Genomic DNA, 27407 nt, shown 5'->3' with positions numbered 1-27407 from the left:
AGTAAGTGCTTAACAAATATCAATAGAGATGGGGCAAGTTTCCAGATTTCCTCCATGGAGTTTTCCCAAGAAGTCATTCCTTGCCCCTTAAATTGCATTTAAATATACAAAGTCTGTCCAGCCAAGGTTGTCCCAAGACAGTTCCTGCTCTGGGCATTAGTGGAATCAAGTATGGGAGCTATTTGCTCAGCCTCATTGAGTGTTTTCTGTGCTCACACCCAACTGGATGAAGAAAAAGGTCAGAGAGACTTTTCCCTGATCTCGCTCAAGAAAACCAGAAGCTACTTGATATTTGGGATCTTCGGTTTCTAAGTTGTTCCTGTGTAAGTACTACCTTTTTTTTAAGCAGGCAAAAGATCCAGCACTGCTTTCTATGTAGACCTGAAAACCTTTACTGGTTCCCAAAAAAGGAACTGGTAAACTGACCAGAGATCCACTGAGAAATCCTTCACTGAGACGATAGGGGTGTATGTTTGACATACTTATCATTTTTGTCTTCTAGTTCTAGGTATTGTCTATCTATAAAAAAGCGTTCTGTTCATTCATTCAATCTTATTTATTAAACTCTTACTGGGTGCACAGCACTGTACTGAGCTCTTGGGAAGGTACAATGCAACAATAAACAGTGACATTCCTGTGAGCCCGTTGTTGGATAGGCACCATCTCTATATGTTGCCGATTTGTACTTCCCAAGAACTTAGTACAGTGTTCAGCACACAGTAAGTGCTAAATAAATATGATTCAATGAATGAATTCCCTGCCTAAAACGAGGTTTGCGTTTGAGTGCAAGAAAGTATTTCCTTGCAAAGAACTGGTGCATTTTCCTGGATAAGAGATATGTTCTCTTGGGATAGAATTCTGTTCATTCTAGCATTTATCTGCTGGGAAATTGTCATAAGGTCCTTGAAACTCACATAGATGTTCTGATTTTAGCACATTAGATGAAGCTCTGTAAACTGTATATTTTGCTGGAAGAAGTCATCTGGACAAAATTCACATTTTGGGATTTGAATCACTTCCTTTCTATATTAGTATGGTGTTTTGTGTCCACCATCGTCAGACTTTGTCGGAAAAAATCCTAAATCATCATCATCATCAATCGTATTTATTGAGCACTTACTGTGTGCAGAGCACTGTACTAAGCGCTTGGGAAGTACAAGTTGGCAACATATAGAGACAGTACCTACCCAACAGTGGGCTCACAGTCTAAAAGGGGGAGACAGAGAACAAAACCAAACATACTAACAAAATAAAAAGAATAGATATGTACAAGTAAAATAAATAGAGTAACAAATATGTACAAACATATATACATATATACAGGTGCTGTGGGGACGGGAAGGAGGTAAGATGGGGGGGTGGAGACACAATATCAATCACTTCTTTTTTTGTCATGTCCAAAGTCAGTCAGCAACATATGAAGAGAGAATTGTAAAAATAAAAATGATGCTTCTAGAATTGCTTACCTTCTCCCCTCAGATCATTCTCTGAAGACATTCTGGTTCCATCAGGCAGGTTTTTAAGGAATCCCAAACACATCAAGTCCACTGAAGTCTAAAAGTGACAGAACATGATTGCCAAGATCCGCCCTTCCCTCTCTGCATCCAAACCGCTACCCTGCTCGTTCAAGCTCTCATCCTATCCTGTCTGGATTACTATATCAGCCCCCTCTCTGATCTCCCATCCTCCTGTCTCTCCCCACTTCAATCCATAATTCACGCTGCTGCCCAGATTGTCTTTGTCCAGAAACACTGTGGACATGTTACTCCCCTCCTCAAAAATCTCCAGTGGCTACCAATCAACCTACGCATCAGGCAGAAACTCCTCACCCTGGGCTTCAAGGCTGTCCATCACCTCACCCCCTCCTACCTCACCTCCCTTCTCTCCTTCTACAGCCCACCCCACACCCTCCACTCCTCTGCCGCTAATCTCCTCACCATGCCTCGTTCTCACCTGACCCACCGTCGACCCCCGGCCCACGTCATCTGCCTGGCCTGGAATGCCCTCCCTCCCCACATCCCCCAAGCTAGCTCTCTTCCTAACTTCAAGGCCCTACTGAGAGCTCACCACCTCCAGGAGGCCTTCCCAGACTGAGCGCCCTCCTTCCTCTCCCACTCCTCCCCCTCTCCATGCCCCCCGCTTTACCTCCTTCTCTTCCTCACAGCACCTGTATGTATGTATATATGTTTGTACACCTTTATTACTCATTTATTTATTTATTTATTTTACTTGTACATATTTATTCTATCTATTTGATTCTGTTATGCTTTGCTTTGTTCTCTGTCTCCCCCTTCTAGACTGTGAGCCCACTGTTGGGTAGGGACCGTCTCTATATGTTGCCGAATTGTACTTCCCAAGTGCTTAGTACAGTGCTCTGCACACAGTAAGCACTCAATAAATACGATTGATTGAATGAATGAATGAATGAATTTATATATCAATATTTAATTTTTCCCCAATTGAAATGTGAAATATCTTCAAATGAGCCAAGAACGTTTTATTTGAGATGGCTATTTCTAATAGAATGAGGTATGGCAACCGAGACTTTAAAATTCATTTGGAAGGCATTGGTCATTAATTTCCTTGGTATTGTTTTCCTATGGACAGGATTTGAATGGGGCCCAATTTGCAGAATGTTACCACTCAAAGGACAGATTTGTTCCATAAAGAGGATATGAAATTTGGATTTGAAAGGTCCCAATTTTGCCAATATGTCACCAGTTGCAGTTTTTTTACAAGGCTTACGTGAGAAATCACATATAATAAAAAATATTGCAACTTTGTACGTACTATGACATTTCCTTTTACAATCATTACAGATAAATGTTTCTCATTCACAGGATGGAGAATAACAGGAACAGTGTCACAGAATTTGTTCTCCTATGTCTGTCCAGTGATAGAAATTTGCAGATATTCTGCTGTGGACTGTTCCTTTCTTGTTACAGTTCAATCCTCCCAGGAAATGTCCTCATTCTCATCACCATCAAATGCAGCCCCCTCTTCAAGCAACCCATGTACTTCTTCCTCTTCCACTTGTCCCTCGTGGACGTCTGCTATACTTCCCCGCTGCCTCCCAAACTGGTCAAAGATATGCTGTCTGAGAAGAAAACTATCTCTTTTGTCCACTGCATGATGTAGCTCTTCACCATGCACTTATTTGGAGGGGTTGAGATCTTCATTCTTGTGGGGATGGCCTACGATTACTATGTAGCCATCTGCAAACCCTTACACTATATGGTCATCACACCGCGCGGCTCTGCTCCCGGAAGGATCCTCTTCGCAGAGAGCCACCATAGGTGCCTGGGACTCCGTTCCCGAAAGGCCGGCCCACCACCGGTCACACCCTCGACCTTATCATTTCCTACCACTGCACTATCTCCACCCTCACAAACTCTGAAATCTCTCTCTTATCATAACCTTCTCACCTGCCTCCTTACTCACACTCCTCTCCCCTGTAAATCTATATTACTAGGTCACAGAGACCTCCGCTCTCTCTACCCATCCATCTTTTTGAGCGCCTCACACCCCACCTCGCCTCCCTATCCTCTCTACCGAAACTTGATTATCAGATTACTGCTCTCAACTCTACCCTCTCTACTCAGCTCGACTCCCTCGCTCCCCTTTCCCTTCACCGCTCTCCTACCACTAACCCACAGCCCTGGATCACTGCCACTGTCTGCCTCCTTTGCTCTTATGCTCGAGCTGCTGAACTCCCTTCTCAGGCCCCCTGTTCCTCCCCCTCCTCCTTCCTTCACCCCCAACGATCTGGCCTCCTACTTCATTAGTAAAATTAACTCCATCAGGTCTGAGCTCCCCAAAGACACTCCTCCCCCTTCTCCAACCCCCTGGCTCTCAACCCTCTCTGCTACTCTCCCAGCAGTATCCTCAGATGAGATCTCCTCCCTCCACTCAAGTGGTAATGCAGCCAACCGTGCTTCTGACCCCATTCCCTCTCATCTTATGAAATCTCTCGCCCCTTCCCTCCTCCCCTCCTTAACTTCCATCTTCAACCGCTCACTTTCCACTGGTTTCTTCCCCTCTGCCTCCAAACATACCCACATCTCCCCATCCTAAAAAAACCCTCTCTTGACTCCACCTCCCCTTCTAGTTATCGCTCATCTCCCTCCTACCATTCCTTTCCAAACTCCTTGAATGGGTCGTCTACACACGCTGCCTCGAATTTTGTAACACCAACTCTCTCCTCGACCCCCTCCAATCTGGCTTCCATCCCCTACATTCAGGGAAACTGCCCTCTCAAACGTCACCAATGACCTCCTGATGGCCAAATCCAACGGTTCCTACTCTATCCTAATCCTCCTCGACCTCTCAGCTGTCTTCGACGCTGTAGACTACCCCTTTCTCCTCAACACACTATCCAACCTTGGCTTCACAGACTCTGTCCTCTCCTGGTTCTCCTCTTATCTCTCCGGCCGTTCATTCTCAGTCTCTTTAGAGAGCTCCTCCTCCGCCTCCCATCCCCTTACTGTAGGGGTTCCTCAAGGATCAGTTCTTGGTCCCCTTCTGTTCTCTGTCTACATTCACTCCCTTGGTGAACTCATTCGGTCCCACGGCTTCAACTATCAACTATCAACTATCTCTACGATGATGACACCCTAATCTACATCTCTTCCCCTGCTCTCTCTCCCTCCCTTGAGGCTCGTGTTGCCTCCTGCCTTCAAGATATCTCCATCTGGATGTGTGCCCGCCATCTTAAACTCCATATGTCCAAGACTGAACTCCTTATCTTCCCTCCCAAACCCTGCCCTCTCCCTGACTTTCCCATCACTGTTGACGGCACTACCATCCTTCCCGTTTCACAAGCCCGCAATCTTGGTGTCATCCTCGAATCCGCACTCTCGTTCACCCCTCACATCCAATCCGTAACCAAAACCTGCTGGTTTCACCTCCGCAACATCGGCAAGATTTGTCCTTTCCTCTCCATCCAAACCACTACCCTGCTGGTTCAATCTCTCATACTATCCCGACTGTATTACTGCATCAGCCTCCTCTCTGATCTCCAATTCTCCTGTATTTCCCCACTTCAATCTATACTTCATGCTGCTGCCCGGATCATCTTTGTGCAGAAACGCTCTGGGAATGTTACTCCCCTCCTTAAAAATCTCCAGTGACTACCAATCAACCTACGCCTCCTCACTCTCGGCTTCAAGTCTCTCCATCACCTCGCTCCCTTCTACCCCACCTCCCTTCTTTCCTTCTACAACCCACCCCGTACCCTCCGCTCCTCTGCTGCTAACCTCCTCACTGTGCCTCGTTCTCGCCTGTCCCACCGTCAACCCCCGGCCCACGTTCTCCCCCTGGCCTGGAATGCACTCCCTCTCCACAACCGCCAAGCTAGTTCTCTTCCTCCCTTCAAAGCTCTACTGAGAGCTCATCTCCTCCAGGAGGCCTTCCCAGACTGAGCCCCCTCCTTCCTCTCCCCCTCCCCCTTGTACATACGTATTACTCTAATTATTCATTTTACTTGTACATATTTATTCTATTTATTTTATTTTGTTACTATGTTTTGTTTTGTTGTGTCTTCCCCTTCTAGTCTGTAAGCCCCCTGTTGGTTAGGGACCGTCTCTATATGTTGCCAACTTGTACTTCCCAAGCGCTTAGTACAGTGCTCTGTACACAGTAAGCACTCAATAAATACGATTGAATCATGAAGAAGAAGCGATGTGCCACAATAGTTGCAGTGAGCTGGGGAGGTGCATTTCTCCATTCCATCTTCCAGCGGCTCCTTGTCATTTTTTTGCCCTTCTGTGGCCCTAATAGGATTGTTCACTATTTCTGCAATGTTTACCTTCTCCTGGAACTGGCTTGCTCACATACGTGTGTGACTGGATTTGTTGTCCTCGCCGGTTCAGGAACGATTGCATTGACTACTTTTGCAGTCTTGGTCTTCTCTTACATCACACTTTTAGCCAGTCTGAGGATCTGCTCTATGGAAGGACATCCGAAAGCTCTCTCCACCTGCGCTTCCCACATCACCGTGGTGGCATTGCTTTTCTTGCCCTCCATCTTCATTTACCTCTGCCCAGCCTAGACCTTCCCTGAGGATAATGTGTTTGCTCTGTTTTACACCATCATCGCCCCCATGTTCAACCCCTTCATCTACACACTGAGGAACAGAGAGAAGGAAACAGCCATAAGAAATGTGTGGTGTTGGAAGCCGTGTTTGAAGGGAAAATCAGGCAGGTGAAATAGATGTCCACATCTCCTGCCTTCCCCTCCTGCATTTAGCTTATTTTATCCACCTAACTCTTCTCTGTACAAATAACCCAGGTTTTCTTCCAGGCTCAGGGGAAACAAGAACGCTTACTGTTTATCGGACTGTAGACATCCTTTCCTCAATGCCTATATTTAATACAGCCATCCATTATCCTTTGTCATTTCAAATAAAATATTTTCAAGAAAAAGAATATCTCCCTGCTTAATGGAATGGAAAGCTTATTAATTTCTTCAGTTGATGTTGAAATTAATTGTAAGCATCTTCGGAGCGACAGTTTCATCTTTGATGTGTGCCATCCAGCAATGGCAGATGTGGGTTTTAGTCATATAGTTTCTATTAAATGCTTCTGTGCAAAGCAGGGTTTTCAGTGGGTTCTACACATACAGTTGCCTCAGTCCCTCCTTGCTGGTAGATGAGGCACAGAACAGGGTTCGAAAACTATTTTCAGACATGGAGGGGGCAGCATTTATGATTTTCAATGAGAAGTAGTGTGTTTAGGGGAAGGAGCACAAGGCTAGTAGTCAGAGGATTTGGGTTCCAATCCCATTTCTGCCACTTGCGTCCTGTGACCTTGCACCAGTCACTTAAGTTCTTTCTGTGTGCCTCAGTCACCTCCTCTGTAAAATGGAAATGGAGACTCTGAGCCCCATGTGCAATCTAGACTGTGTCCAAAATGCTTATCTTATTTCTACCCCAGTGCTTAGTTCAGTATCTGGCACACAGTAAGCATTTAAAAAAGATTATTAAAAAATTATCTTTACGTTGCTTAATGCATGGTATTGGTCCATAATATTGTTAAGGGATTCATTAGGCTGAGCTCTTTAAAACAAATTGGGTAGTCCTGGAATTGCTCAATAGAAGGGATTTATTTGAGATAATATTTTTCATTTAAGGAAAGAGGTTAGTTTCCTTTGTGGTATGTTCTTCTGCATTTGAAACTATGATGTGAACATTTAGGACTCAAAAGAAAAAGAAACTCAGAATAGGGAGATGGCTGCCGTTAATTAAGATAAAATAGAAAACCTACTAGAATAGAAGATAAATACTGGGAAAAGTAGCTTTCAGAATGATGGAGACAATAATGTGTGTATCTATGGAGTTTGAAAAATATGATGTAGAAGTAAGAGGAGCAGTAAGGAGCTATTCCCATGAGAATATTCAGATATCTTTGTTGCAGCTTTATGTTATAATGTGGAAGACAATTTGCCCCTCATTTGGCATGTAGACAATCAGTAGTGTACTGTCTAAAAGATGATTTTTGCAAGCTGATCGATCAGAGTTTTTCTTCTTTTTGTCTTTTTTCTAAAGGTATTTGTTAAGTGCTTACTATCTGTCAGGCACTATACTTAAGGACTGGGGTAGATACAAGCTAATCAAGCTGGACAGAGTCCATGTCCCATTTTACAGGTGATGTAACTGAGGCACAGAGAAGTTGAGTCACTTGCTCAAGGTCAAACACATTCATTCATTCAGACGCATTTATTGAGCACTCACTGTGTGCAGAGCACTGGACTAAGCATTTAGAAGGTACAATTTGGCAAAAGATATAGATGGTCCCTACCTAGGATAATCCTTCTGATTCCCAGGCCCTTGTTATATCTTCTAGGCCAGGCCACAAGAGTTAGGACTATGACTCAAACTAGGACTCAGGTTTGAATTTGGCCTAGATTTCAAGTTGGATTTAGATCCTAAGAGAGACTTGGAATAGAATATTAACCCAAGCTTTCCTTAAATAGCACGCATTAGCTTGTATCCATAGAGTAAACACATAACCCCTTCTCCCCCTTCCAGACTGTGAGCCCACTGTTGGGTAGGGACCGTTTCTATATGTTGCCAACTTGTACTTCCCAAGCGCTTAGTACAGTGCTCTGCACACAGTAAGCCCTCAATAAATATAATTGAATGAATGAATGAATGAATAACCCCTAAGATAATAATAATAAAAAGAAAGATTACTTGCTTGCCATGTGACCTTTGGCACATCTCTGTGCTTCTATTTCCTCATCTGTAAAATGGGAATTCAATACCTGTTCTCCTTCCTAATTTGAATGTGAGTCCTATAAGGGACAGGGACTGTGTCTGAGCTGATTATTCTCTGTCTACCCCGGTGTTCAATACAATGTTTGGCCTATAGTGAGCACTTAACAAATGTCACATTTCCAACTATTACTTCTCCCAGACCTCCATTAACTGTAGAGAACCTTCACAAAAGGGACAGGAATATAGGAGGGTATGAGAGAAGTCTTTGTTTCCCTCTGAGATCCGGAGTACTGGAGCGTGGCTTAGTGGTTAGAACATGGGCCTGGGAGACAGAAGGATCGGGTTCTAGTCCCAGCACCGTACCTATCTGCAGTGTGACCCTTGGCAAGTCACTTAACATCTCTGTGCCTCTGTGACCTGTGTCAAATGGTGAGTGTGAGCGTGAGTCCTATGCTGGACAGGGACTGTGTCCAAACAGATTAAATTGTATCTATCCCAGCTCTTAGAACAGGGTTCGGCACATAGCGTTTAACAAGTACCATAATGATTATCATTATTACCTTGGAAAAACAGTGGTAGGTGATAGTACCACAATACTTGAGCTCGGGAAGGGAGGATTTTAATCAATCAATCAGTCTCTCAATTGTGTTTATTGAGCAATTACCATGTGTAGAGCATAAATTCACTTCATTCAACTGTATTTATTGAAAGCTTACTGTCTACAGAGCACTGTACTAAGCACTTGGAAAGTACACTACAGCAATAGAGTCAATCTCTGCCCACAGGGGGCTTCATTGAATAGCATTTATTGAACATTTACTGTGTGCAAACCACTGCACTAAGCGATTGGAGTAGTTTACAAAGTGCTTGGGAAAGTGCAATACAACAGAATTAGTAGACATTACCCCTACCCTCAGTGAGCTGACAATTTAAAGGGCAAGATAGACATTAAAATCAATTACAGCTGGGGAAACATTAGAGCATAAGGAGGTGTACTTTAAATGATGGGGGCTGGGGTGAAAACCAAAGTTTTTAAGAGGTACACAGCCAACTGCAGAGTCATTGCAGAGCGAAGGGTGGGGAAAGTAAATGAAGAGAGAGCTTATTCAGGGGAGGGCCTCTTGGAGGAGACCTTCTCCACCCATGGCTGGTCTGTATGTTTATGACCTGCTCTTCACTCCACAAGCTGAGGTGGGCTGTGCTAAGGTGGGAGACACGAACTCCATGAGTAAATTTCCAGTTGATTCTTTGATTCTGAAAAAAATTAAAGACCACCTGCAAAGACTTATTCCATGATTTAGAACTAGGTAAACCTGAGTTTCAATACATGTGAATGATGTATAATTCATTATTTCCAAAGGGCATTTTTACCAGCTTCTCTTTAAACAAGACAACTTAGCTATATAATTTGTGAGTTTCTTCAATGTTTTCAGAACTGTATAATTCTGTAGACTAGTAGAATTAAATAGTTTGAGATTTAAAGGTGAATGAACTTTTATCCTTTCTGTTGACCATTAGGGTTATTGTATGATTTCTGTAAACAATCAATCTATAGTATTTCCTGAGTATTGCCTGCATGTAGAGCACAAATCTAAGGCCTTGAAGGAGTAAAGGAGTATAATAAAGATAAAAGACATGATCCCTGGGATCAAGGAACGTACAATCTATTGCCAGTGAAAGGTACAGAATATTTTTCAATTGGATGAAAAAGAAAATAGAAAAATGGTTAAATGAGTCTTTAAGTTATTTAATAGATTCTAAGGTTTATGGCTAGCTGTGAGTGCAAATGAAATGACTGTGTAGTTGAGAGGTAATAATCTGAAGAAAAGAAAATAATTGACAAATGGTTAAATCGAAAATATGGGCAAAGTTACAGAATTAATAGCAGTGCCTAGAAAGCTGAACTCATACTTGTTTTCAACATTATGAAGAATAGTTCCTGGGTTTCTTCCACCCCACCTCTGATAAGGAAGATCTTCAGGGACTCTTGGAGCTGGCAGAGTCCCTGGACCTTTAAAATGTTTGGCTTTAACAGCTGGGTTTTCTAAGCAAAGATGTTTTCCTCAGTTAGTTCTCCACCAAGCATTTTCTGGGTCCAGGGGGAAAATATTGTAGTTGTCATTCTTTTTTTTTCCCCTCTGAACTCAAATATAGGTGGGTGAGGTTGCACATCTCAAAGAGCCCCAAGGATATAAATTTGACTCTTGGGAAACCAGAGATAACTCGAGATTCAGAAACTCCACTGTTTTGGAAACTGCCTCCATCCAATGTGAAGGTTGGATTTCCACTGAGACTTGAGGTCTGCCCGGATGCAGCTCTGAAAAGACTTTTGTTTCCCGTGACTGGACATAAAGATCCAAGCATACACAAATGCATCACTGTGGGAAGACTAACAAAGGGGTAAGGGTTTTTTTTTTTATAACAACAGAGTTTTCTCTTAATTTCTCAGTTCTCATTCTTTGATTCATGGACTTTTCCTATGCAGATCCCTTGTCGTTTTAATATAAAAAGGAAGCCAGATTGCAAGGCCCTATTCGAATTGGCTGACTCTCCTTGGAAAATTGAGCATGGATTGTGAATTTTGGTTTTCACCAAAGTCACAGTCTTAATTCTGAAATATTGTGAGACATAAAATTCATTTTTTTAGCCCACCATTTCCCTTTTGGCAAATCTCCAGGACTGTTTTAAAAAAAATCTGACTAGATACCCTTATGTGATTTCTTGGTTCTAATCAGGTGGTCCTTAAAGGAATCCCGTGAATTGTTGTTGTCTAATGCCTTTCAGTTATTTCTGACCCATGGTGACTCCTTAGACACTCCTTCCCCAGAACATCGCATTTTCATCTGTACTTGTTCTGGTTTGTAGTCCACAGCTTTTTCTTGGTCAAAAATATAGACCTCCTTTTTATTGCCTTCTTTCCCGTGCTGCTGCTGCCCAGCGCAGGTGAAACAACTTTGTCTGATGCTTTGGCTTAGACCTTTCCATTATGGGTATGCCCAACGAGATAATAGCTCTCTTACTCTAAGCTTCATCATTTTACACAAACCCTACTACCACGATATGGTGTGCATTCAAAGGAGAGTGGGTTTTATCAGAAAAGGAAATTAGATTGTTTGAATTCTGAAACATCCTTATGCAACAGATATGATCTCTAGAGGAATAAATCTATTGCTGGGCACTATAGCCCAGTGGAAAGATGATAGGACTGGGAGTGACAGACCTGCATGTGGGAATCAGCATGGACTAGTGGACTGAGCATAAGCCTGGGAGCAGCTCTACCACATAGCTGCTGTGTGACCTTTGACAAGTCACTTCACTTCTCTGTACCTCAGATACCTCATCTATAAAATTGGAATTAAGAGTGAGAACCTCATGTGGGACAGTAACTATGTCCAACTTCATTAAATTGTATTTGCCCCAGAGCTTACGACAGTGCCTGGCACATAGTAAGTGCCTAACAAGTACCATAATTATTATTATTATTATTATTATTAGTTTCTGCTCCTGGACTGCTGGGTGATCTTGGACAAGCCACTCGATCTCTTAATTGTGATTTTAGTAATAATCTCCACCCTCCTCTCAGGTGCCACTCCATCCACCTGTGCTTAAGACACCATTCCCTCTCATCCTATGAAAGGTCTCGCCCCTTCCCTCCTCCACTCCTTAACTTCCATCTTCAGCTTCTCACTTTCCACTGGTTCCTTCTCCTCTTCCTTCAAACATGCCCAAGCCACCCCCATTCTAAAAAAAACCCTTTCTTGACCCTATTGCCCCTTCTAGTGATCGCCCTATTTCCCTCCTACCCTTCTTTTCCAAACTCCTAGAATGAATCGTCTACAGTCACTGCCTCGAATTCCTCAATTCCAACTCTTTCCTGGTCCCCCTCCAATCTGGCTTCTGTCCCCTACAATCCATTGAAACTGTCCTCTCAAGGGTCACCAAAGACCTCCTTCTTGCCAGATCCAATGGCTCCAACTCTATCCTAATCCTCCTCGACTTCACAGCTGTGTTTGACACAATGGACCACCCCCTTCTTCTCAACATGCTATCCAACCTTGGCTTCACAGGTTCTCCTGTTCTCCTCTGCTGCTAACCTCCTCACTGTGCCTCGTACTTGCCCGTCCCGTCTTATACCCCTGGCCCTCGTCCTTCCCCTGGCGTGGAATGCCCATCCTCTACACATCCACCAAACTAGCTCTGTTCCTCCCTTCAAAGCCCTACTGAGAACTCACCTCCTCCAGAAGGCCTTCCCAGACTAAGCCCCCTTTTTCCTCTCCTCTTCCCCTTTCCTTCACCCTCCACTCTGCCCTATAGCACTTGTATATATTTGTACATATTTATTACTCCATTATTTTCCTTGTACATATTTACTACACTATGTATCATACTAATGATGTACATAGGGCTACAATTCTATTTATTCTGGTGGTTTTGACACCTGTCTACATGTTTTGTTTTGTTGTTTGTCTCCCCCTTCTAGACTGTGAGCCCGTTGCTGGGTAGGGACCATCTCTATAGGTTGCCTTCATGTACTTCCCAAGTGCTTAATTGAGTGCTCTGCACACAGTAAGCATTCAATAAGTATGACTGAATGAATGAATGAATGTGTCTGTCACCTCTGTTATATTGTACTCTCCAAAGCTCTGCACACAGTGTGTGCAATAAATAGTATTGATTGCTTGTTTTATAATAGTTATGGTATTTGTTAAGCATTTGCTCTGTGTCATACACAGGAATAAATTCAGGATAATTATTCTTGTTATTATTTTTATTATTCTATTTGTTAAGTCACATGTGTTAAGCACTCTACAAAGTATTAGGATAGATAAAAGGTAATCAGTACAGACAAGCAGTATGACCTAGTGGATAAAGCATGGGCCTGAGAGTCAGAAAGATCAGGGTTCTAATCCTGGCTCCACCCCTTGTCTGCTGCTTGACCTTGGGCAAATCACTTAACATAATAATAATAACAATGGCTTTTTAAGTGCTTATTATGTGCCAAGCACTGGTCTTCTTAACCCTGGAGTAGATACAAACTAATCAAGTTGTACCACACATCTTAGGACTTAGGACAGTGTGGCTCACAGTCCTAAGCCCCATTTTACAGATGAGGTAACTGAGGCACAGAGAATTTAAGTGACTTGTCCAAAGTCGCGAACCTGACAAGTGGCAGAGCTGGGATGAGAACCCACTACCTCTGACTTCTAACCCCAGCCTTTCTCCACAAAGCCAGGCTGCTTCAACAGGTCAACATATGGGACACAGATACTGTCCAACATGATTAGCACTGTTCCCAGTACTTTGACCAGTGCCTGGCACATAGTAAGCACTTAGTAAATAACATAATAGAATGGGGGCACTGAATCTAAGTAGGAGGGAGGAAGAATTTAATCCCTATTATACAGATGTGGAAACTGCAGCACAGAGTCATTAAGTGAGTTGGTCAAAGTCACACAGCAGGCAGGTGGGAGAGCTGGAATTAGAACCCAAATCTTGTGACTCCCAGGCCTGTGTTATTTCCATTAGGCCAGGCTGCTTCTCTTGCACCTGTTTTCTCCATTGCCAAATGGGGATAACATTTTCCCTCTCCCTTCTTCTTAGATGGTGAGCCCTACATGGAAGAAGGACTGTTTCCCATCCAATTAGCCTACATTCTGGTACTTAACGCAATGCCTGGCTCCTGGTGAGCTTTTAATGAATAAAAATATATTTTTATCATCTCACTAGAAATCAAAGGGATGTATATCCAGAAAAGATATCAAGTTTCTCTTACAGTGTTTTCATGTACATTGACAAAGTATTGTAAGTGATATTCAATTATAAGTCCAATGATCTGGTCACTGAAATTTTCTAAATGTTATTTATGGATGTTTCATTTTGTAATCATTTCAGGTAAATATTCGTCATTCCCAGGATGGAAAATAGGAACAACGTCACAGAATTTGTTCTTTTAGGTCTATCCAGTGATAGAAATTTGCAGATATTCTTCGTTGGGCTGTTCCTCTCTTGTTACATTGCAATCCTCGTAGGGAATCTCATCATCCTCATCACTGTCAGAGGCAGTTCCCTCATCAATCAGCCCATGTATTTCTTCCTCTGCCACTTGTCCCTCATGGATGTCTGCTTCACTTCTACAGTGACTCCCAAACTGGTCAGAGATTTGCTGTCAGAGAAGAAAACCATCTCTTTCAGCCACTGCATGATACAGCTCTTCGCAGTGCACTTATTTGGTGTGGTTGAGATCTCCATTCTCGTGGGGATGGCCTATGATCGCTATGTTGCCATCTGCAAACCCTTACACTATATGGTCGTCATGAACAAGCAGCGATGTGTCACAGTGGTTGCAGTGTGCTGGGGAGTAGCATTTCTCCATGCCATGAACGAGTGGCTCCTTGTCATTTTTTTGCCCTTCTGTGGCCCTAATAAGATTGATCACTACTTGTGCGATATTTACCCTCTCCTGAAACTGGCTTGCTCAGACACTTACATGACTGGATTTTTAGTACTCACCAGTTCAGGAACTATTGTGTTAGTTACTTTTGCTGTCTTGGTCATCTCTTACATCACCATTTTAGCCCATCTGAGGAACCACTCTTTGGAAGGACGTCGCAAAGCCCTCTCCACCTGCGCTTCCCACATCACCGTGGTGACATTGTTTTTCTTGCCCTGCATCTTCATTTACCTTCGGCCATCCCAGACCTTCCCAGAAGATAAGGTGTTTACTCTGTTTTACACCATCATCGCCCCCATGTTCAACCCCCTCATCTACACGTTGAGGAACAGAGACATGAAAACGGCCATGAAAAAGGTGTGGTGTTGGAAGCCACATTTGGAGGGAAAATCAGGCAGGTGAAATGGATGTCCACATGTCCTGTCTTCCCCTTCTGCATTTCGCTTATTCTATCCACCAACTCTTCTCTGTACAATCAACCCAGGATTTCTCCTAGGCTCAGGGGAAAGGAGAATTCTTACTGTTTATCAGATAGTAAACATCCTTTTCTCCACCTCAAAACCTTTATTTAATACATCCATCCACTATCCTATGCCATTTCAAATAAAATATTTTCAAGAAATGGAAGAACGGGATGGAAAGCTAATTATGGCCTTCAGTTGATGTTAAAATTAATTGTAAGCTTCTAGGGAGAGGGGTTTACATCCTTGACGTATGCTGTGCAGCGATGGCAGATGTGGGTTTTAGCAGAAATACTTTCTACTGAATGCTTCTGTGCAAAGCAGGGGTTCTACTCATACAATTGCTTCAGTCTCTCCTTGCTGGTAGATGAGGCACAGAAGGGGATTTGAAAACTATTTTCAGACATAGGAGGGCAGCATAAATAATTTCAAATGGGAGGAAGTGGAAAGACCACAAGACTAGTAGTTAGAGGATTTGGATTCTAATCCTGTTTCTGCCACCTTCCCACTGTGTGACCCTGGGCTAGTCAGTTAACTTTTTTCTTTGTGCCTCAGTTACATAATCTGTAAAATGGAAATTGAGACTCTGAGCCACATGTGGAATATAGACTATGTCTAAAATGATTATTTTATATCTACACTAGCACTTGGTACAGTGCTTGGCTCACAGTAAGCACTTAAAAAAGATGACTAGAAAGTCATCTTTACATTGCTTTGTGCATTAATACTGGTGCAAAATACTTCTAACGTACTACCTCATCAGGCTGAGGTCTTTGAAACAAATTGGGGGGTCCTGGAATTGCTCAATGGCAGGGGATTATTTGAGATCATATTTTTCACGGAAGGAAAGGGGGCAATGTTCTCAGTGGTACCTTGTTCTGCAATTGAAATCATGATGTGAGGATTTAAGACTCAGAAGAAAAAGAAACTCAGATGAGGGAGATGGCTGCCATTAAGATAAAATGGAAAACACACTATAACAGGAGACAAAAACTGGGAAAGTAGCTTTCAGAATGATGGAGCCAATAGTCTGCATAATCATGGAGTTTGAAAACTATGATGTAGATGTAAGAGGAGCAGTAAGGAGCTATCCCCATGAGAATGTTCAGTTATCTCCCTTGTCGTTTTATGTTATAATGTGAAGGTAATTTGCCCCTCACTTGGCTGGTAGACAATCAGTAGTATACTATCTTCAAGATGATTTTTGCAAGTTTGATGCCTGGTAGTGGGGTCAGAGTTTATCTCCTTTTTTTCTTTTTTCTAATGGTATTTGTTAAGCGCTTACTATGTTTCAGTCACTGAATTTGGACATTGGGGTAGATACAAGCTAATCGAGTTGAACAGAGTCTGTGTCCCACATGGGACTAACAAACTTAATCCCCATTTCACCGGTGATGTAACTGAGGCACAGAGAAGTTAAGTGACTTGCTCAAGGTCACCGCAGATCCAGTGGAAGAGCCAGGATAAGAATCCTGTTCCTTTCTGAGCCTAGAGACATCAGTTCTTTCTTCTTATAAGTGTCTTCAGTGAACAGTTGAAGCAATCCTGCTTAACTTGAAAATTCTCTCCTTTATTTCTACATCGAACTCCTTCCATCAGATGCTTACCTGACTGAAGAAAACAATGCCTATCAATGTCTTTGATATGAATAAAAATCACAAATAAAAGGGAAGACTTCAAGAGTAAAGATGTATGACCAGGCTTGGTTCATGTGAGAGAACCCTTGAGAGCTATAGTGAAGATATGGATGTTTTGTCTTATTGACTGTGTTTCAATAATTTATCATTTCAGACAAAGTCACAACTTCCAGGAGGAGCCTTTGCTGACTTTGGTGGTAAACTAGAACAACAGTTCAGAATTTATTCTCTTGGGACTTTCCCTCAATCCTATAGTGCCGGTTATCTGTTTTGGGCTGTTTCTGTTCCTTTTCATTCGCACTGTGATGGGAAATCTGCTCATTCTCCTCACCAGCCGGTTCAGCCACCTAATCAATCAGCTGATGTATTTCTTCCTCAGTTACTTGTCCTGCTACAACTGCTACTTTTCCTGCTACACATCTCTGCTACACCTCCACCATCTCCCCTAAACTCATCGCTGACTTGGTGGTGGAGAGGAGGACCATTTCCTTCCCCTGCTGTATGACCCAGCTATTTTGCTTCTCACTTCTTTGGCGGTGCTGAGATCTTCATCCTGGTGTGGATGGCTTATGATCGTTTCATGGCCATCTGCAAGCCACTGCAATGTATGGTCATCATGAACCAGAGGGCGTGTAACGGCATTCTCCTTCTCGCCTTTGTCGTGACATTTGTGCATTCGATGGCTCAGTAAATCCTCACCCTCCAGTTGTCCTTCTGTGGGCCTAATCAGATCAATCACATTTTTATGTGAATCCCCTGCTGAAACTCGCCTGCGCCGACACTTCTGTTGTAGGCCTGTTGGTGTTGGCCAACACAGTCTCTGTTGATGGCACTACCATCCTTCCCGTCTCACTAGCCCGCAACCTTGGTGTCATCCTCGACTCCGCTCTCTCATTCACCCCTCACATCCAAGCCGTCACCAAAACCTGCCGGTCTCAGCTCCACATCATTGCCAAGATCCGCCCTTTCCTCTCCATCCCAACCGCTACCCTGCTCATTCAAGCTCTCATCCTATCCCGTCTGGACTACTGCATCAGCCTTCTCTCTGATCTCCCATCCTCGTGTCTCTCTCCACTTCAATCCATACATCATGCTGCTGCCCGGATTATCTTTGTCCAGAAACGCTCTGGGCATATCACTCCCCTCCTCAAAAATCTCCAGTGGCTACCAATCAATCTGCGCATCAGGCAGAAACGCCTCACGCTTGGCTTCAAGGCTGTTCATCACCTCGCCCCCTCCTACCTCACCTCCCTTCTCTCCTTCTACAGCCCAGTCCGCACCCTCCACTCCTCCACCGCTGATCTCCTCACCGTACCTCGCTCTCGCCTGTCCCGCCATCGACCCCCGGCCCACATCATCCCCCGGGCCTGGAATGCCCTCCCTCTGCCCATCCGCCAAGCTTGCTCTCTTCCTCCTTTCAAGGCCCTGCTGAGAGCTCACCTCCTCCAGGAGGCCTTCCCAGACTGAGCCCCTTCCTTCCTCTCCCCCTCGTCCCCCTCTCCATCCCCCCCATCTTACCTCCTTCCCTTCCCCACAGCACCTGTATATATGTATATATGTTTGTACATATTTTTTACTCTATTTATTTATTTATTTTATTTGTACATATCTATTCTATTTATTTTATTTTGTTAGTATGTTTGGTTTTGTTCTCTGTCTCCCCCTTTTAGACTGTGAGCCCACTGTTGGGTAGGGACTGTCTCTATATGTTGCCAATTTTTACTTCCCAAGCGCTTAGTACAGTGCTCTGCACATAGTAAGCACTCAATAAATACGATTGATGATGATGATGATGATGAACACAGGAATGATCACCATATTCATCTTTGTGGTGCTGCCTATTTCTTACAAATTCATATTAGTTTCCCTAAGAACATGCTCCCCTCACAGTCAGCTCAAAGCCCTGTCCACCAGCAGTTCATATATCACTGTGGTGGTCTTATTTCTTGGGCCCTGCATCTTCATCTATGTACGTCCAGCCACCACTTTCGTGGCGGACAAAGTACTAGCTGTGTTTTACACTATAATTGTTCCCATGTTCAACCTTCTCATTTATATGCTGAGAAATACAGAGATGAAAAGTGCCATCGAAAGATGTGGTGCAAGAGGGTGTATTCTGGGGAAAAATAAAGGTTTTCTTGCTTGTGACTCCCATCGCTCGTTCCCATTAATTCATTTAATCATATTTACTGAGCACTTACTGTGTGCAGAGCACTGGGAAGTGAGCCACGCACGCGGGGAGGGGTGGAGCCGGGAGCACGGCCAAGAAACTCTCCCCTCCTTCCCCTCCCCATCCCCCCGCCTTACCTCCTTCTCCTCCCCACAACACCTGTATATTTGTATATATGTTTGTACATATTTATTACTCTATTTATTTATTTATTTTACTTGTACATATTTATTCTATTTATTTTATTTTGTTGATACGTTTTGTTGTTTGTCTACCTTTCTAGACAGTGAGCCTGCTGTTGGGTAGGGACCTATACGTCTCTATATGTTACCAACCTGTACTTCCCAAGCGCTTAGTACAGTGCTCTGCACACAGTAAGCACTCAATAAATACGATTGATGATGATGATGATGATGAACACAGGAATGATCACCATATTCATCTTTGTGGTGCTGCCTATTTCTTACAAATTCATATTAGTTTCCCTAAGAACATGCTCCCCTCACAGTCAGCTCAAAGCCCTGTCCACCAGCGGTTCATATATCACTGTGGTGGTCTTATTTCTTGGGCCCTGCATCTTCATCTATGTATGTCCAGCCACCACTTTCGTGGCGGACAAAGTACTAGCTGTGTTTTACACTATAATTGTTCCCATGTTCAACCTTCTCATTTATATGCTGAGAAATACAGAGATGAAAAATGCCATCGAAAGATGTGGTGCAAGAGGGTGTATTCTTGGGAAAAATAAAGGTTTTCTTGCTTGTGACTCCCATCGCTCGTTCCCATTAATTCATTTAATCATATTTACTGAGCACTTACTGTGTGCAGAGCACTGGGAAGTGAGCCACGCACGCGGGGAGGGGTGGAGCCGGGAGCACGGCCAAGAAACTCTCCCCTCCTTCTCCTCCCCATCCCCTTGCCTTACCTCCTTCTCCTCCCCACAACACCTGTATATTTGTATATATGTTTGTACATATTTATTACTCTATTTATTTATTTATTTTACTTGTACATATTTATTCTATTTATTTTATTTTGTTGATACGTTTTGTTGTTTGTCTACCTTTCTAGACAGTGAGCCCGCTGTTGGGTAGGGACCTATACGTCTCTATATGTTACCAACCTGTACTTCCCAAGCGCTTAGTACAGTGCTCTGCACACAGTAAGCGCTCAATAAATACGATTGAATGAATGAATGAATGAATGAATACAATTTGGCATCAAAGAAAGACAATCTCTGCCCACAACGGGCTCACAGTCAAGAATGTCCTTCAGCATCCCCTAATCTCTTTGGTCACACCAAATAATAATAATAATAATAACGGCATTTATTAAGTGTTTACTATGTGCAAAACACTGTTCTGAGCTCTGGGGACGTTACAAGGTGATCAGGTTGTCCCACGTGGGGCTCACGGTCTTCATCCCCATTTTACAGCTGAGGTCACTGAGGCCCAGAGAAGTGAAGTGAATTGCCCAAAGTCACACAGCTGACAAGTGGAAGAGCCGGGATTTGAACCCATGACCTCTGACTCCAAAGCCTGGGCTCTTTCCACTGAGCCACGCTGCTTCTCATCAACGGTATATACTGAGCGCTTACTATGTGCACTGTACTAAGCTCTCGGAAGAGTAAAACCCAACAGAGTTGGTAGACAAGTTCCCTGCCCACTGTGAGTTTACAGTCTAAAGGCAGCCACTTGTCCCACATGAGTTCCCAGTTTAAAGGTTTGGGAGAACGGGTATTTATTTATTCCTCGTTTTTCAGATGGAAAAAGTGACTGGTCCAAGGTCATTCGGCGGGCAGGGGGTGGAACCGGGATTAGAACCCGGACCCTCTGATTCCCAGGCCCGGGTTTTTTTCCCTCTAGGCCTCTCGAGCATCCATTCATTCATTCATTCAATTGTATTTATTAAGCGCCTACTGTGTGCAGAGCACTGTACTAAGTACGAGCTTCCCATCCAACGGACCGAGACCCTGGGGCTGCCGTCGGGGCCGACCATCGTGCCAGGGAGGGCAGGAGGAGGAAAGGCTACTGGGTAGGCACCCAATCTGCTGCGTTCACGTGGAGTGGGCTGCTCGGCCCGGCATGACAAAAACCGGAATCAGGGGCGTCCAGAACATCGAGGTGAAGAAGAGGAGACTCGTGAAGAGAGCTTGGGCCTGGTAACGGTCAGGGGACCAGGGTTCTAATCCCGCCCCTGCTGCTTGGCCTAGTAACTTCACTTCTCCTTGTCCCCGTGTCCCCGGATGGTCTAATGGCTAGAGCACCAGGCCGTAAATTAAGAGGACCTGGGATCCAATTCTGAATCCACCACTTGTCTGCTGTGGGACCTTGGGCAAATCACATAACTTCTTCGCTTCCTGGAGAAGCAGAATGGCTCAGTGGAAAGAGCCCAGGTTTGGGAGTCAGAGGTCATGAGTTCTAATTTCGGCTCTGCCACTTGTCAGCTGTGTGACTTTGGACAAGTTACTTAACTTCTCTGCGCCCTCAATTACCTCATCTGTAAAATGGGGATTAAGACTGTGACCCCACAGGGGGCAACCTGATCACTTTGTATTCCCCCCAACACTTAAAACAGTGCTTCAAACATAGTAAATGCTGAACAAATGCCTTTATTATTATTATCATTATTATTATTATTCTCTGAGCCTCAGTTACCTCTTCTGTAAAATGGGGATTAAGATTGTGAGCCCCATGAAGGACATGGACTGTATCCAACCAGATTAGCTTGTATCTACCTCAGCACTTTATACAGTCCCTGACACAGAGTAAGCACTAATAAAAAAATCCTGTCCATGCCCTACAATCTGCAGGTCACATGTTTTATGTTTCCGAAGGAATTTTAATGCTCTATTGCTCTATTTTAATTGCTCTATTGTCCTGACGAGGGCTATTGCTGGGTTCCCAAGCTGATATGGCACCGTACCAAAAGGAGATCTTCCCATCGCAGTTTGTAGCCACTAAAATAAGCAATGGGCCACTGAGGCACCTGCTCTCCCGTCTAGAGACTGAATCATTTTTGGAGTTGCCAGAACGGTAACCCAGGGTCATGCCAAGAGAACTTGTCCTCAGTTGGCCCAGTGGTCCGGTGGACTCTCTGGTGGCTAGCTTAGTCCTATAAACTTTCTAAGGTTTCCAGTTCATTAGAATGGAAGGTTGAGAGAAAGAAGAAGCAGGAAGCACAGGTCACCTTATTTTTCCTCTCCCTCACCAGCAGCCTTCATTTGTTTGCATACCCTTCTTCTCACTTGCTCCTTCTGATTCTCACTGCTGACAATATTTGATATTATTCCTTACTGTCTCAGAATACGAATTAAAAAATGTCCAGACTTCGTGTGTCTATTTTTGAAGCAAAGTGGAGCAGAGAAACTTTGTCCCTGAGCAGGTTTCGAAAATTCCTGGGTTCCCAGGCTTCTGACAGCATTCCTGTGGTAGGAATGTAGGAAATTTGTCCTACCCATAATGCAGCATGTATTCTAGTTCTGTTGTATTCTCCCAGGCACTTGGTGCAGTGCTCTGCATACAGGTGCTCTGTACATTTTATTGATTGATCAGTGTGGTACAGTGGGGCATAGCTGAGAAACTATCAGTCAATTATTTTGATATATAGCAGTCAGAGAGGTCCGGATCAATTTAAAGTAATTATAGACAAAGCAAGCAGCAACAACAGTCAAGGGCTGATGTTTTAGATTGTTGTTTTTAAATCATGCCCAACGCAGTGAATGTTAGCATGAAATGTAGTCATTGAATCGTCACTGGAGCGGCCTAATAAAGGCAGAGCATAGGCTTAGCTCTGCAGTTCATTGCTCTATACTTCCCTTCCATGTTCTTCCTCCTCAGATATATGGTCTTCTTCTCCAGGCCAGAGTTTGACCCTTAAACAAAGTAAGATATTTATGTCCTTCTGAAGTTATGCTCTCTTCTAGCTTTATTATGCTGGGCAATTTCCCCAGTTAATTTTCCTCTCCTTAAGTCATATACTTCCAACATTTGCATCCGCATACTTGCATGAACAAGCAGTAACTGCCTCTATAAATACTGAATTACGTCCTTTACCTTTGAAGCAGTTACTCATCTTCATATCCGTCTATCCATTTTTGTATTCCTCCTATCTGTAAATGACTTCATATCATTCTTCCCTTTTAGTTTGAAAGATCACTGAGAACAGGGATCCTGCCTCTCATGGTAGGACACAGCATGGCAACGTCACAGGTCTGGGAGCCAGAGGGACCAAATTCTAATCCTGGCTCCACTGCTTGCTTGCTGTGTGTCCTTGGCTTTGTTACTTAACTTCTCTGTGCCTCAGTATCATCAACTACAAAATAGGGATTCAGTACCTGTTCTCACCCTTACTAGACTGTGAATCTCATGTGGTCAATCAATCAATCAATCAATCGTATTTATTGAGCACTTACTGTGTGAAGAGCACTGCACTAAGCGCTTGGGAAGTACAAGTTGGCAACATATAGATGGTTCCTACCCAACATTGGGCTTATGGTCTAGAAGGGACTGTACCTCACTTGATTCACTTGTATCAACCCCAGAGCTTAGAATGGTGCATGACACATAGCAAGTGCATAACAAATATTATTAAAACTAAATAAAACAAAACAAAAACTTCACTGTACTCTCCCAGGTCCCTAAAGTAGTGCTCTGCATTGTTCTGCTTATTGGTTGACTGATTAACTGATTATTTTGTGTTTTCTCCTCTACCTCTATAGCGTGCAATTTTCTTGAGGGCAGGGGCCTTGCCTCTTACTTTTATCGTATGCTATAAAACAACTGGTACAGAAGAGGCTCAGTGGTAATCATGATGATAATGGTGATGAGAGGGGTCAGGCTGGTACTTTGAGCATAGAGCTGAGGGCTGTAGCATGGCAGAGGGTGGAGGAAGGAAGAAGGATTCATTGCTGACCGAGATTGTACCCTCTAGATTGTAACCTCACTGTGGGCTGGGAACATGTTTACAACTCTGTTATATTTTCTCTTCCCTGGCGCTTAGTACCATGTCCTGCACCCAGTAAATGCTCAATAAATATGACATTATTTATCTATGTATATCGATGATGATGCAAGGTAGGTGAGAGTGCAGCTGCTGCTACCACTCAAACCCTGACTCCTTCTTATCTGAGCTGGAAAGTCAGAGAAGTCTGACTTCCAATGGAAGGAGAGGTTGAATTGAATTGACATGGTACCTTTCCTATTGCATTTAATTCCCTGTGTGGGGCACTCAGCAGGTTATTAAAACTCACTCTGTGATCCACCCAAATCATGACAAGTTAGAACAGTAAAAAATACCAACACATTACGTTGCTCCCCCCTACCATGATTTATTTTAGTCTCTTCCACTAAATTGTCATCAACGTAAGGGCAGGGATCATGCCCAGTGATAATAATAATCAATAAATCAATCATATTTATTGAGCACTTACTGTGTGCAGAACACTGTACTAAGCGCTTGGGAACTACAAGTTGGCAACATATAAAGACAGTCCCTACCCAACAGTGGACTCACAGTCTAAAAGGGGGAGACAGAGAACAAAACCAAACATACTAACAAAATAAAATAAATAGAATAGATATGTACAAGTAAAATAAATAAATAAATAAATAGAGTAATAAATATGTACAGACATATATACATATATACAGGTGGTGTGGGGAAGGGAAGGAGGTAAGATGGGGGGATGGAGAGGGGGATGGGGAGAGGAAGGAAGGGGCTCAGTCTGGGAAGGCCTCCTGGAGGAGGTGAGCTCTCAGTAGGGCCTTGAAGGGAGGAAGAGAGCTAGCTTGGCGGATGGGCAGAGGGAGGGCATTCCAGGCCTGGGGGATGACGTGGGCCGAGGGTCGATGGCGGGACAGGCGAGAACGAGGCACGTTGTGAAGATTAGTGGCAGAAGAGCAGAGGGTGCAGGGTGGGCTGTAGAAGGAGAGAAGGAAGGTGAGGTAGCAGGGGGCGAGGTGATGGACAGCCTTGAAGCCGAGGGTGAGGAGTTTCTGCCTGATGCGCGGATTGATTGGTAGCCACTGGAGATTTTTGAGGAGGGGAGTAACATGCTCAGAGCATTTCTGGACAAAGACAATCCGGGCAGCAGCATGAAGTATGGATTGAAGTGGGGAGAGACATGAGGATGGGAGATCAGAGAGAAGGCTGATACAGTAGTCCAGACGGGGTAGGATGAGAGTTGAACGAGCAGTAATAATAATGATGATGATGATAATGATGGCATTTGTTAAGCCCTTACTATGTGCCAAGCTCTGTTCTAAGCACTAGAGTAGATATAAGGCAATCAGGTTGTCCCACGTGGGGCTCACAATCTTAAACCCTATTTTACAAATGAGATAACTGAGGCACAAAGAAGTCAAGTGACTTTCCCAGAGTCACATAGCTGACAACTGGGGGAGGCATTATTAGAACCGACGACCTCTGACTCCCAAGCCTGTGCTCTTTCCACTAAGACACACTGCTTCCTTATTGTATTCTTCCAAACATTTAGGACAGTATTCTTCACAGAGGGGGCACTCACAAAAAACCAGTGATTAAATACTAGAACGAGGGGGCACCCACTGAAGTGAGGTTCAAGATCAACAAGCCATCTTTTTATAGAATAGGTACTGAGCAGAGTGACAAGGTCTTTGGGGCCATAAACCTGCATACTAATTCCAAATTGAACAGACATCTGTTGTTTCACCTTGAGTTGAACATTCAACTTTTCTGTAATTCCATTTTCCCATCCTTGAAAAGGGATTATTGCCTAGAAATACTGTTTCTAAGAGAGTTTTCCCTTAAAAAATTACTTGTAATTTTAAAATTAATAATCACCAATATAACTCATTGCATTCCAAACTATCCTTACCGAGATTAGTATTAAAGTTGAAAACACCTCAGGAGAATAATTACCTTGAATCTACCCAAGTGCTTACCACAGTGTTTGGCACATAATAAGTGTTTAAACAAATCTCACAGTTATTATTATTATTGTTATATAATCATTTTAATCAAGGAATGTCTTTGAAAGTTTAATGAAACAGCATGATGTATACAATTGGTGCTTTATGAGCCCCGAAAGTGACAGAACCCTTGTCTAATTCCTACCTCTCCCAGGGCCTAGTGCAGTACTGTACAGTAGTAGAGTACATGGTAAGAACTTCAATACTATTACCACTACTGTGCATGTGGAAGTGGACTGTAAGCAAAAGGAAGTCTGACTCCTTACTGTGTTAAGTAAGGAGCTGTGTTAATATCCCCAGAGAATCAAACATTAGTTCTATACAGCATCTAAATGATTCATTCATTCATTCAATCATATTTATTGAGCACTTTCTGCATGCACAGCACTGTACTAAGCGCTTGGGAAGTACAAGGGGGCAACGTACAGAGATGGTCCCTACGCAACAATGGGCTGACAGTCTAGAAGGGGGAGACAGACAACAAAACAAAACATACAGACAGGTTTCAAAACCGCCAGAAGAAATAGAATTATAGCTATATGTCCATCATTAACAGAATTAAATAGAGTAATAAATATGTACAAGTAAAATAAATAGAGTAATAAATCTGTACAAATATAAACAAGTGCTGTGGGGAAGGAAAGGAGGTAGGGCACTTGGTGAGTGGGGGGATTCATGGTACAATGCTTTATCCAACTTTTCTGAAGAAACAGGTGTGAAATACCCTCAGGCATAACTCTCAAGATCCCTTAAGGGAATTGAAATATTTCTCTCTAAATATCCCTCTCTGTCCATTTGGCACAGGCTTTCACAGAAACTCCAAAGACTGTGGGTTCTGAGGTGTACTGACTGCTGTTACGAACAGCCATTGCTGTTTCAGGAGTGAAGAGATAAGTGAACGACAAACATCAGCTCAGAAGGTTCAAACCTTTGCTCCCCTCTAAAATCTGCCTCTCAACCAGGAATTTCTGGAAGTCAAATCTGAGAGCCAACTGTTGTACTATACGAAGAGATTAGTACAGTCCTCTGCACACAGTAAGTGCCCAATAAATACTTATTGATTGACTGACTGAATTATAAGGACAGTTGTTGAGATCAAATGACATAAATGTTTATCTGTGGTGAATATGGCTGTCAAGTCCAGACGTTTTTTCTGATGTTGTTTTTCATGCTGAAATAGAAGATTTAACCTGCTTTCAGGAAAGAATTGGAGAAGCCAATTAAACGTCTTGGAGTTGGCAGATTCAAAAACTGTAAGTTTTCTGAAATATCTGTGTTTCAGCTTGTAGTCACTCAAATAAACAATGGGCCTCTTAGGTCACCTGCTCTCCTGTCTAGAGACAGTAAAAGCAGTAGTACTCGTAGTAGTAATGCTTTTTATTGAGATCCTGCTGAGAACAATGTACAGTGTTCATTGCTGTACAATGTACAGCACTTTAGTATGACAGGAGCGGAAGACACATCCCTTGTCTACAGGAACTGCCACTTCTATAAGGGAAGCAGGTATAATAATACTTACAAAG

At 43.4% G+C, this 27407-nt stretch overlaps 1 protein-coding gene across 1 annotated transcript; it reads left to right on the top strand.

The window, feature by feature from the left end:
* Positions 1 to 14129: 14129 nt before the first annotated feature.
* LOC119942182 (olfactory receptor 4P4-like) lies at positions 14130 to 26828 on the top strand. Its single transcript, XM_038762827.1, has 8 exons — positions 14130 to 15034; positions 15322 to 15343; positions 16111 to 16194; positions 17309 to 17451; positions 18655 to 18896; positions 19415 to 19554; positions 20941 to 21095; positions 26765 to 26828. The coding sequence occupies exons 1-8, from the start codon at positions 14130 to 14132 to the stop codon at positions 26826 to 26828; spliced, it is 1755 nt and encodes a 584-aa protein (XP_038618755.1).
* The last annotated feature ends 579 nt before the right edge of the window (positions 26829 to 27407 follow it).

This window comes from Tachyglossus aculeatus, chromosome 21, assembly GCF_015852505.1.
Source record: "Tachyglossus aculeatus isolate mTacAcu1 chromosome 21, mTacAcu1.pri, whole genome shotgun sequence".
Classification (NCBI taxonomy): domain Eukaryota; kingdom Metazoa; phylum Chordata; class Mammalia; order Monotremata; family Tachyglossidae; genus Tachyglossus; species Tachyglossus aculeatus.
The sequence above is the reverse complement of the archived record's forward strand: the minus strand, read 5'-3'. Positions and strand labels throughout refer to the sequence as shown.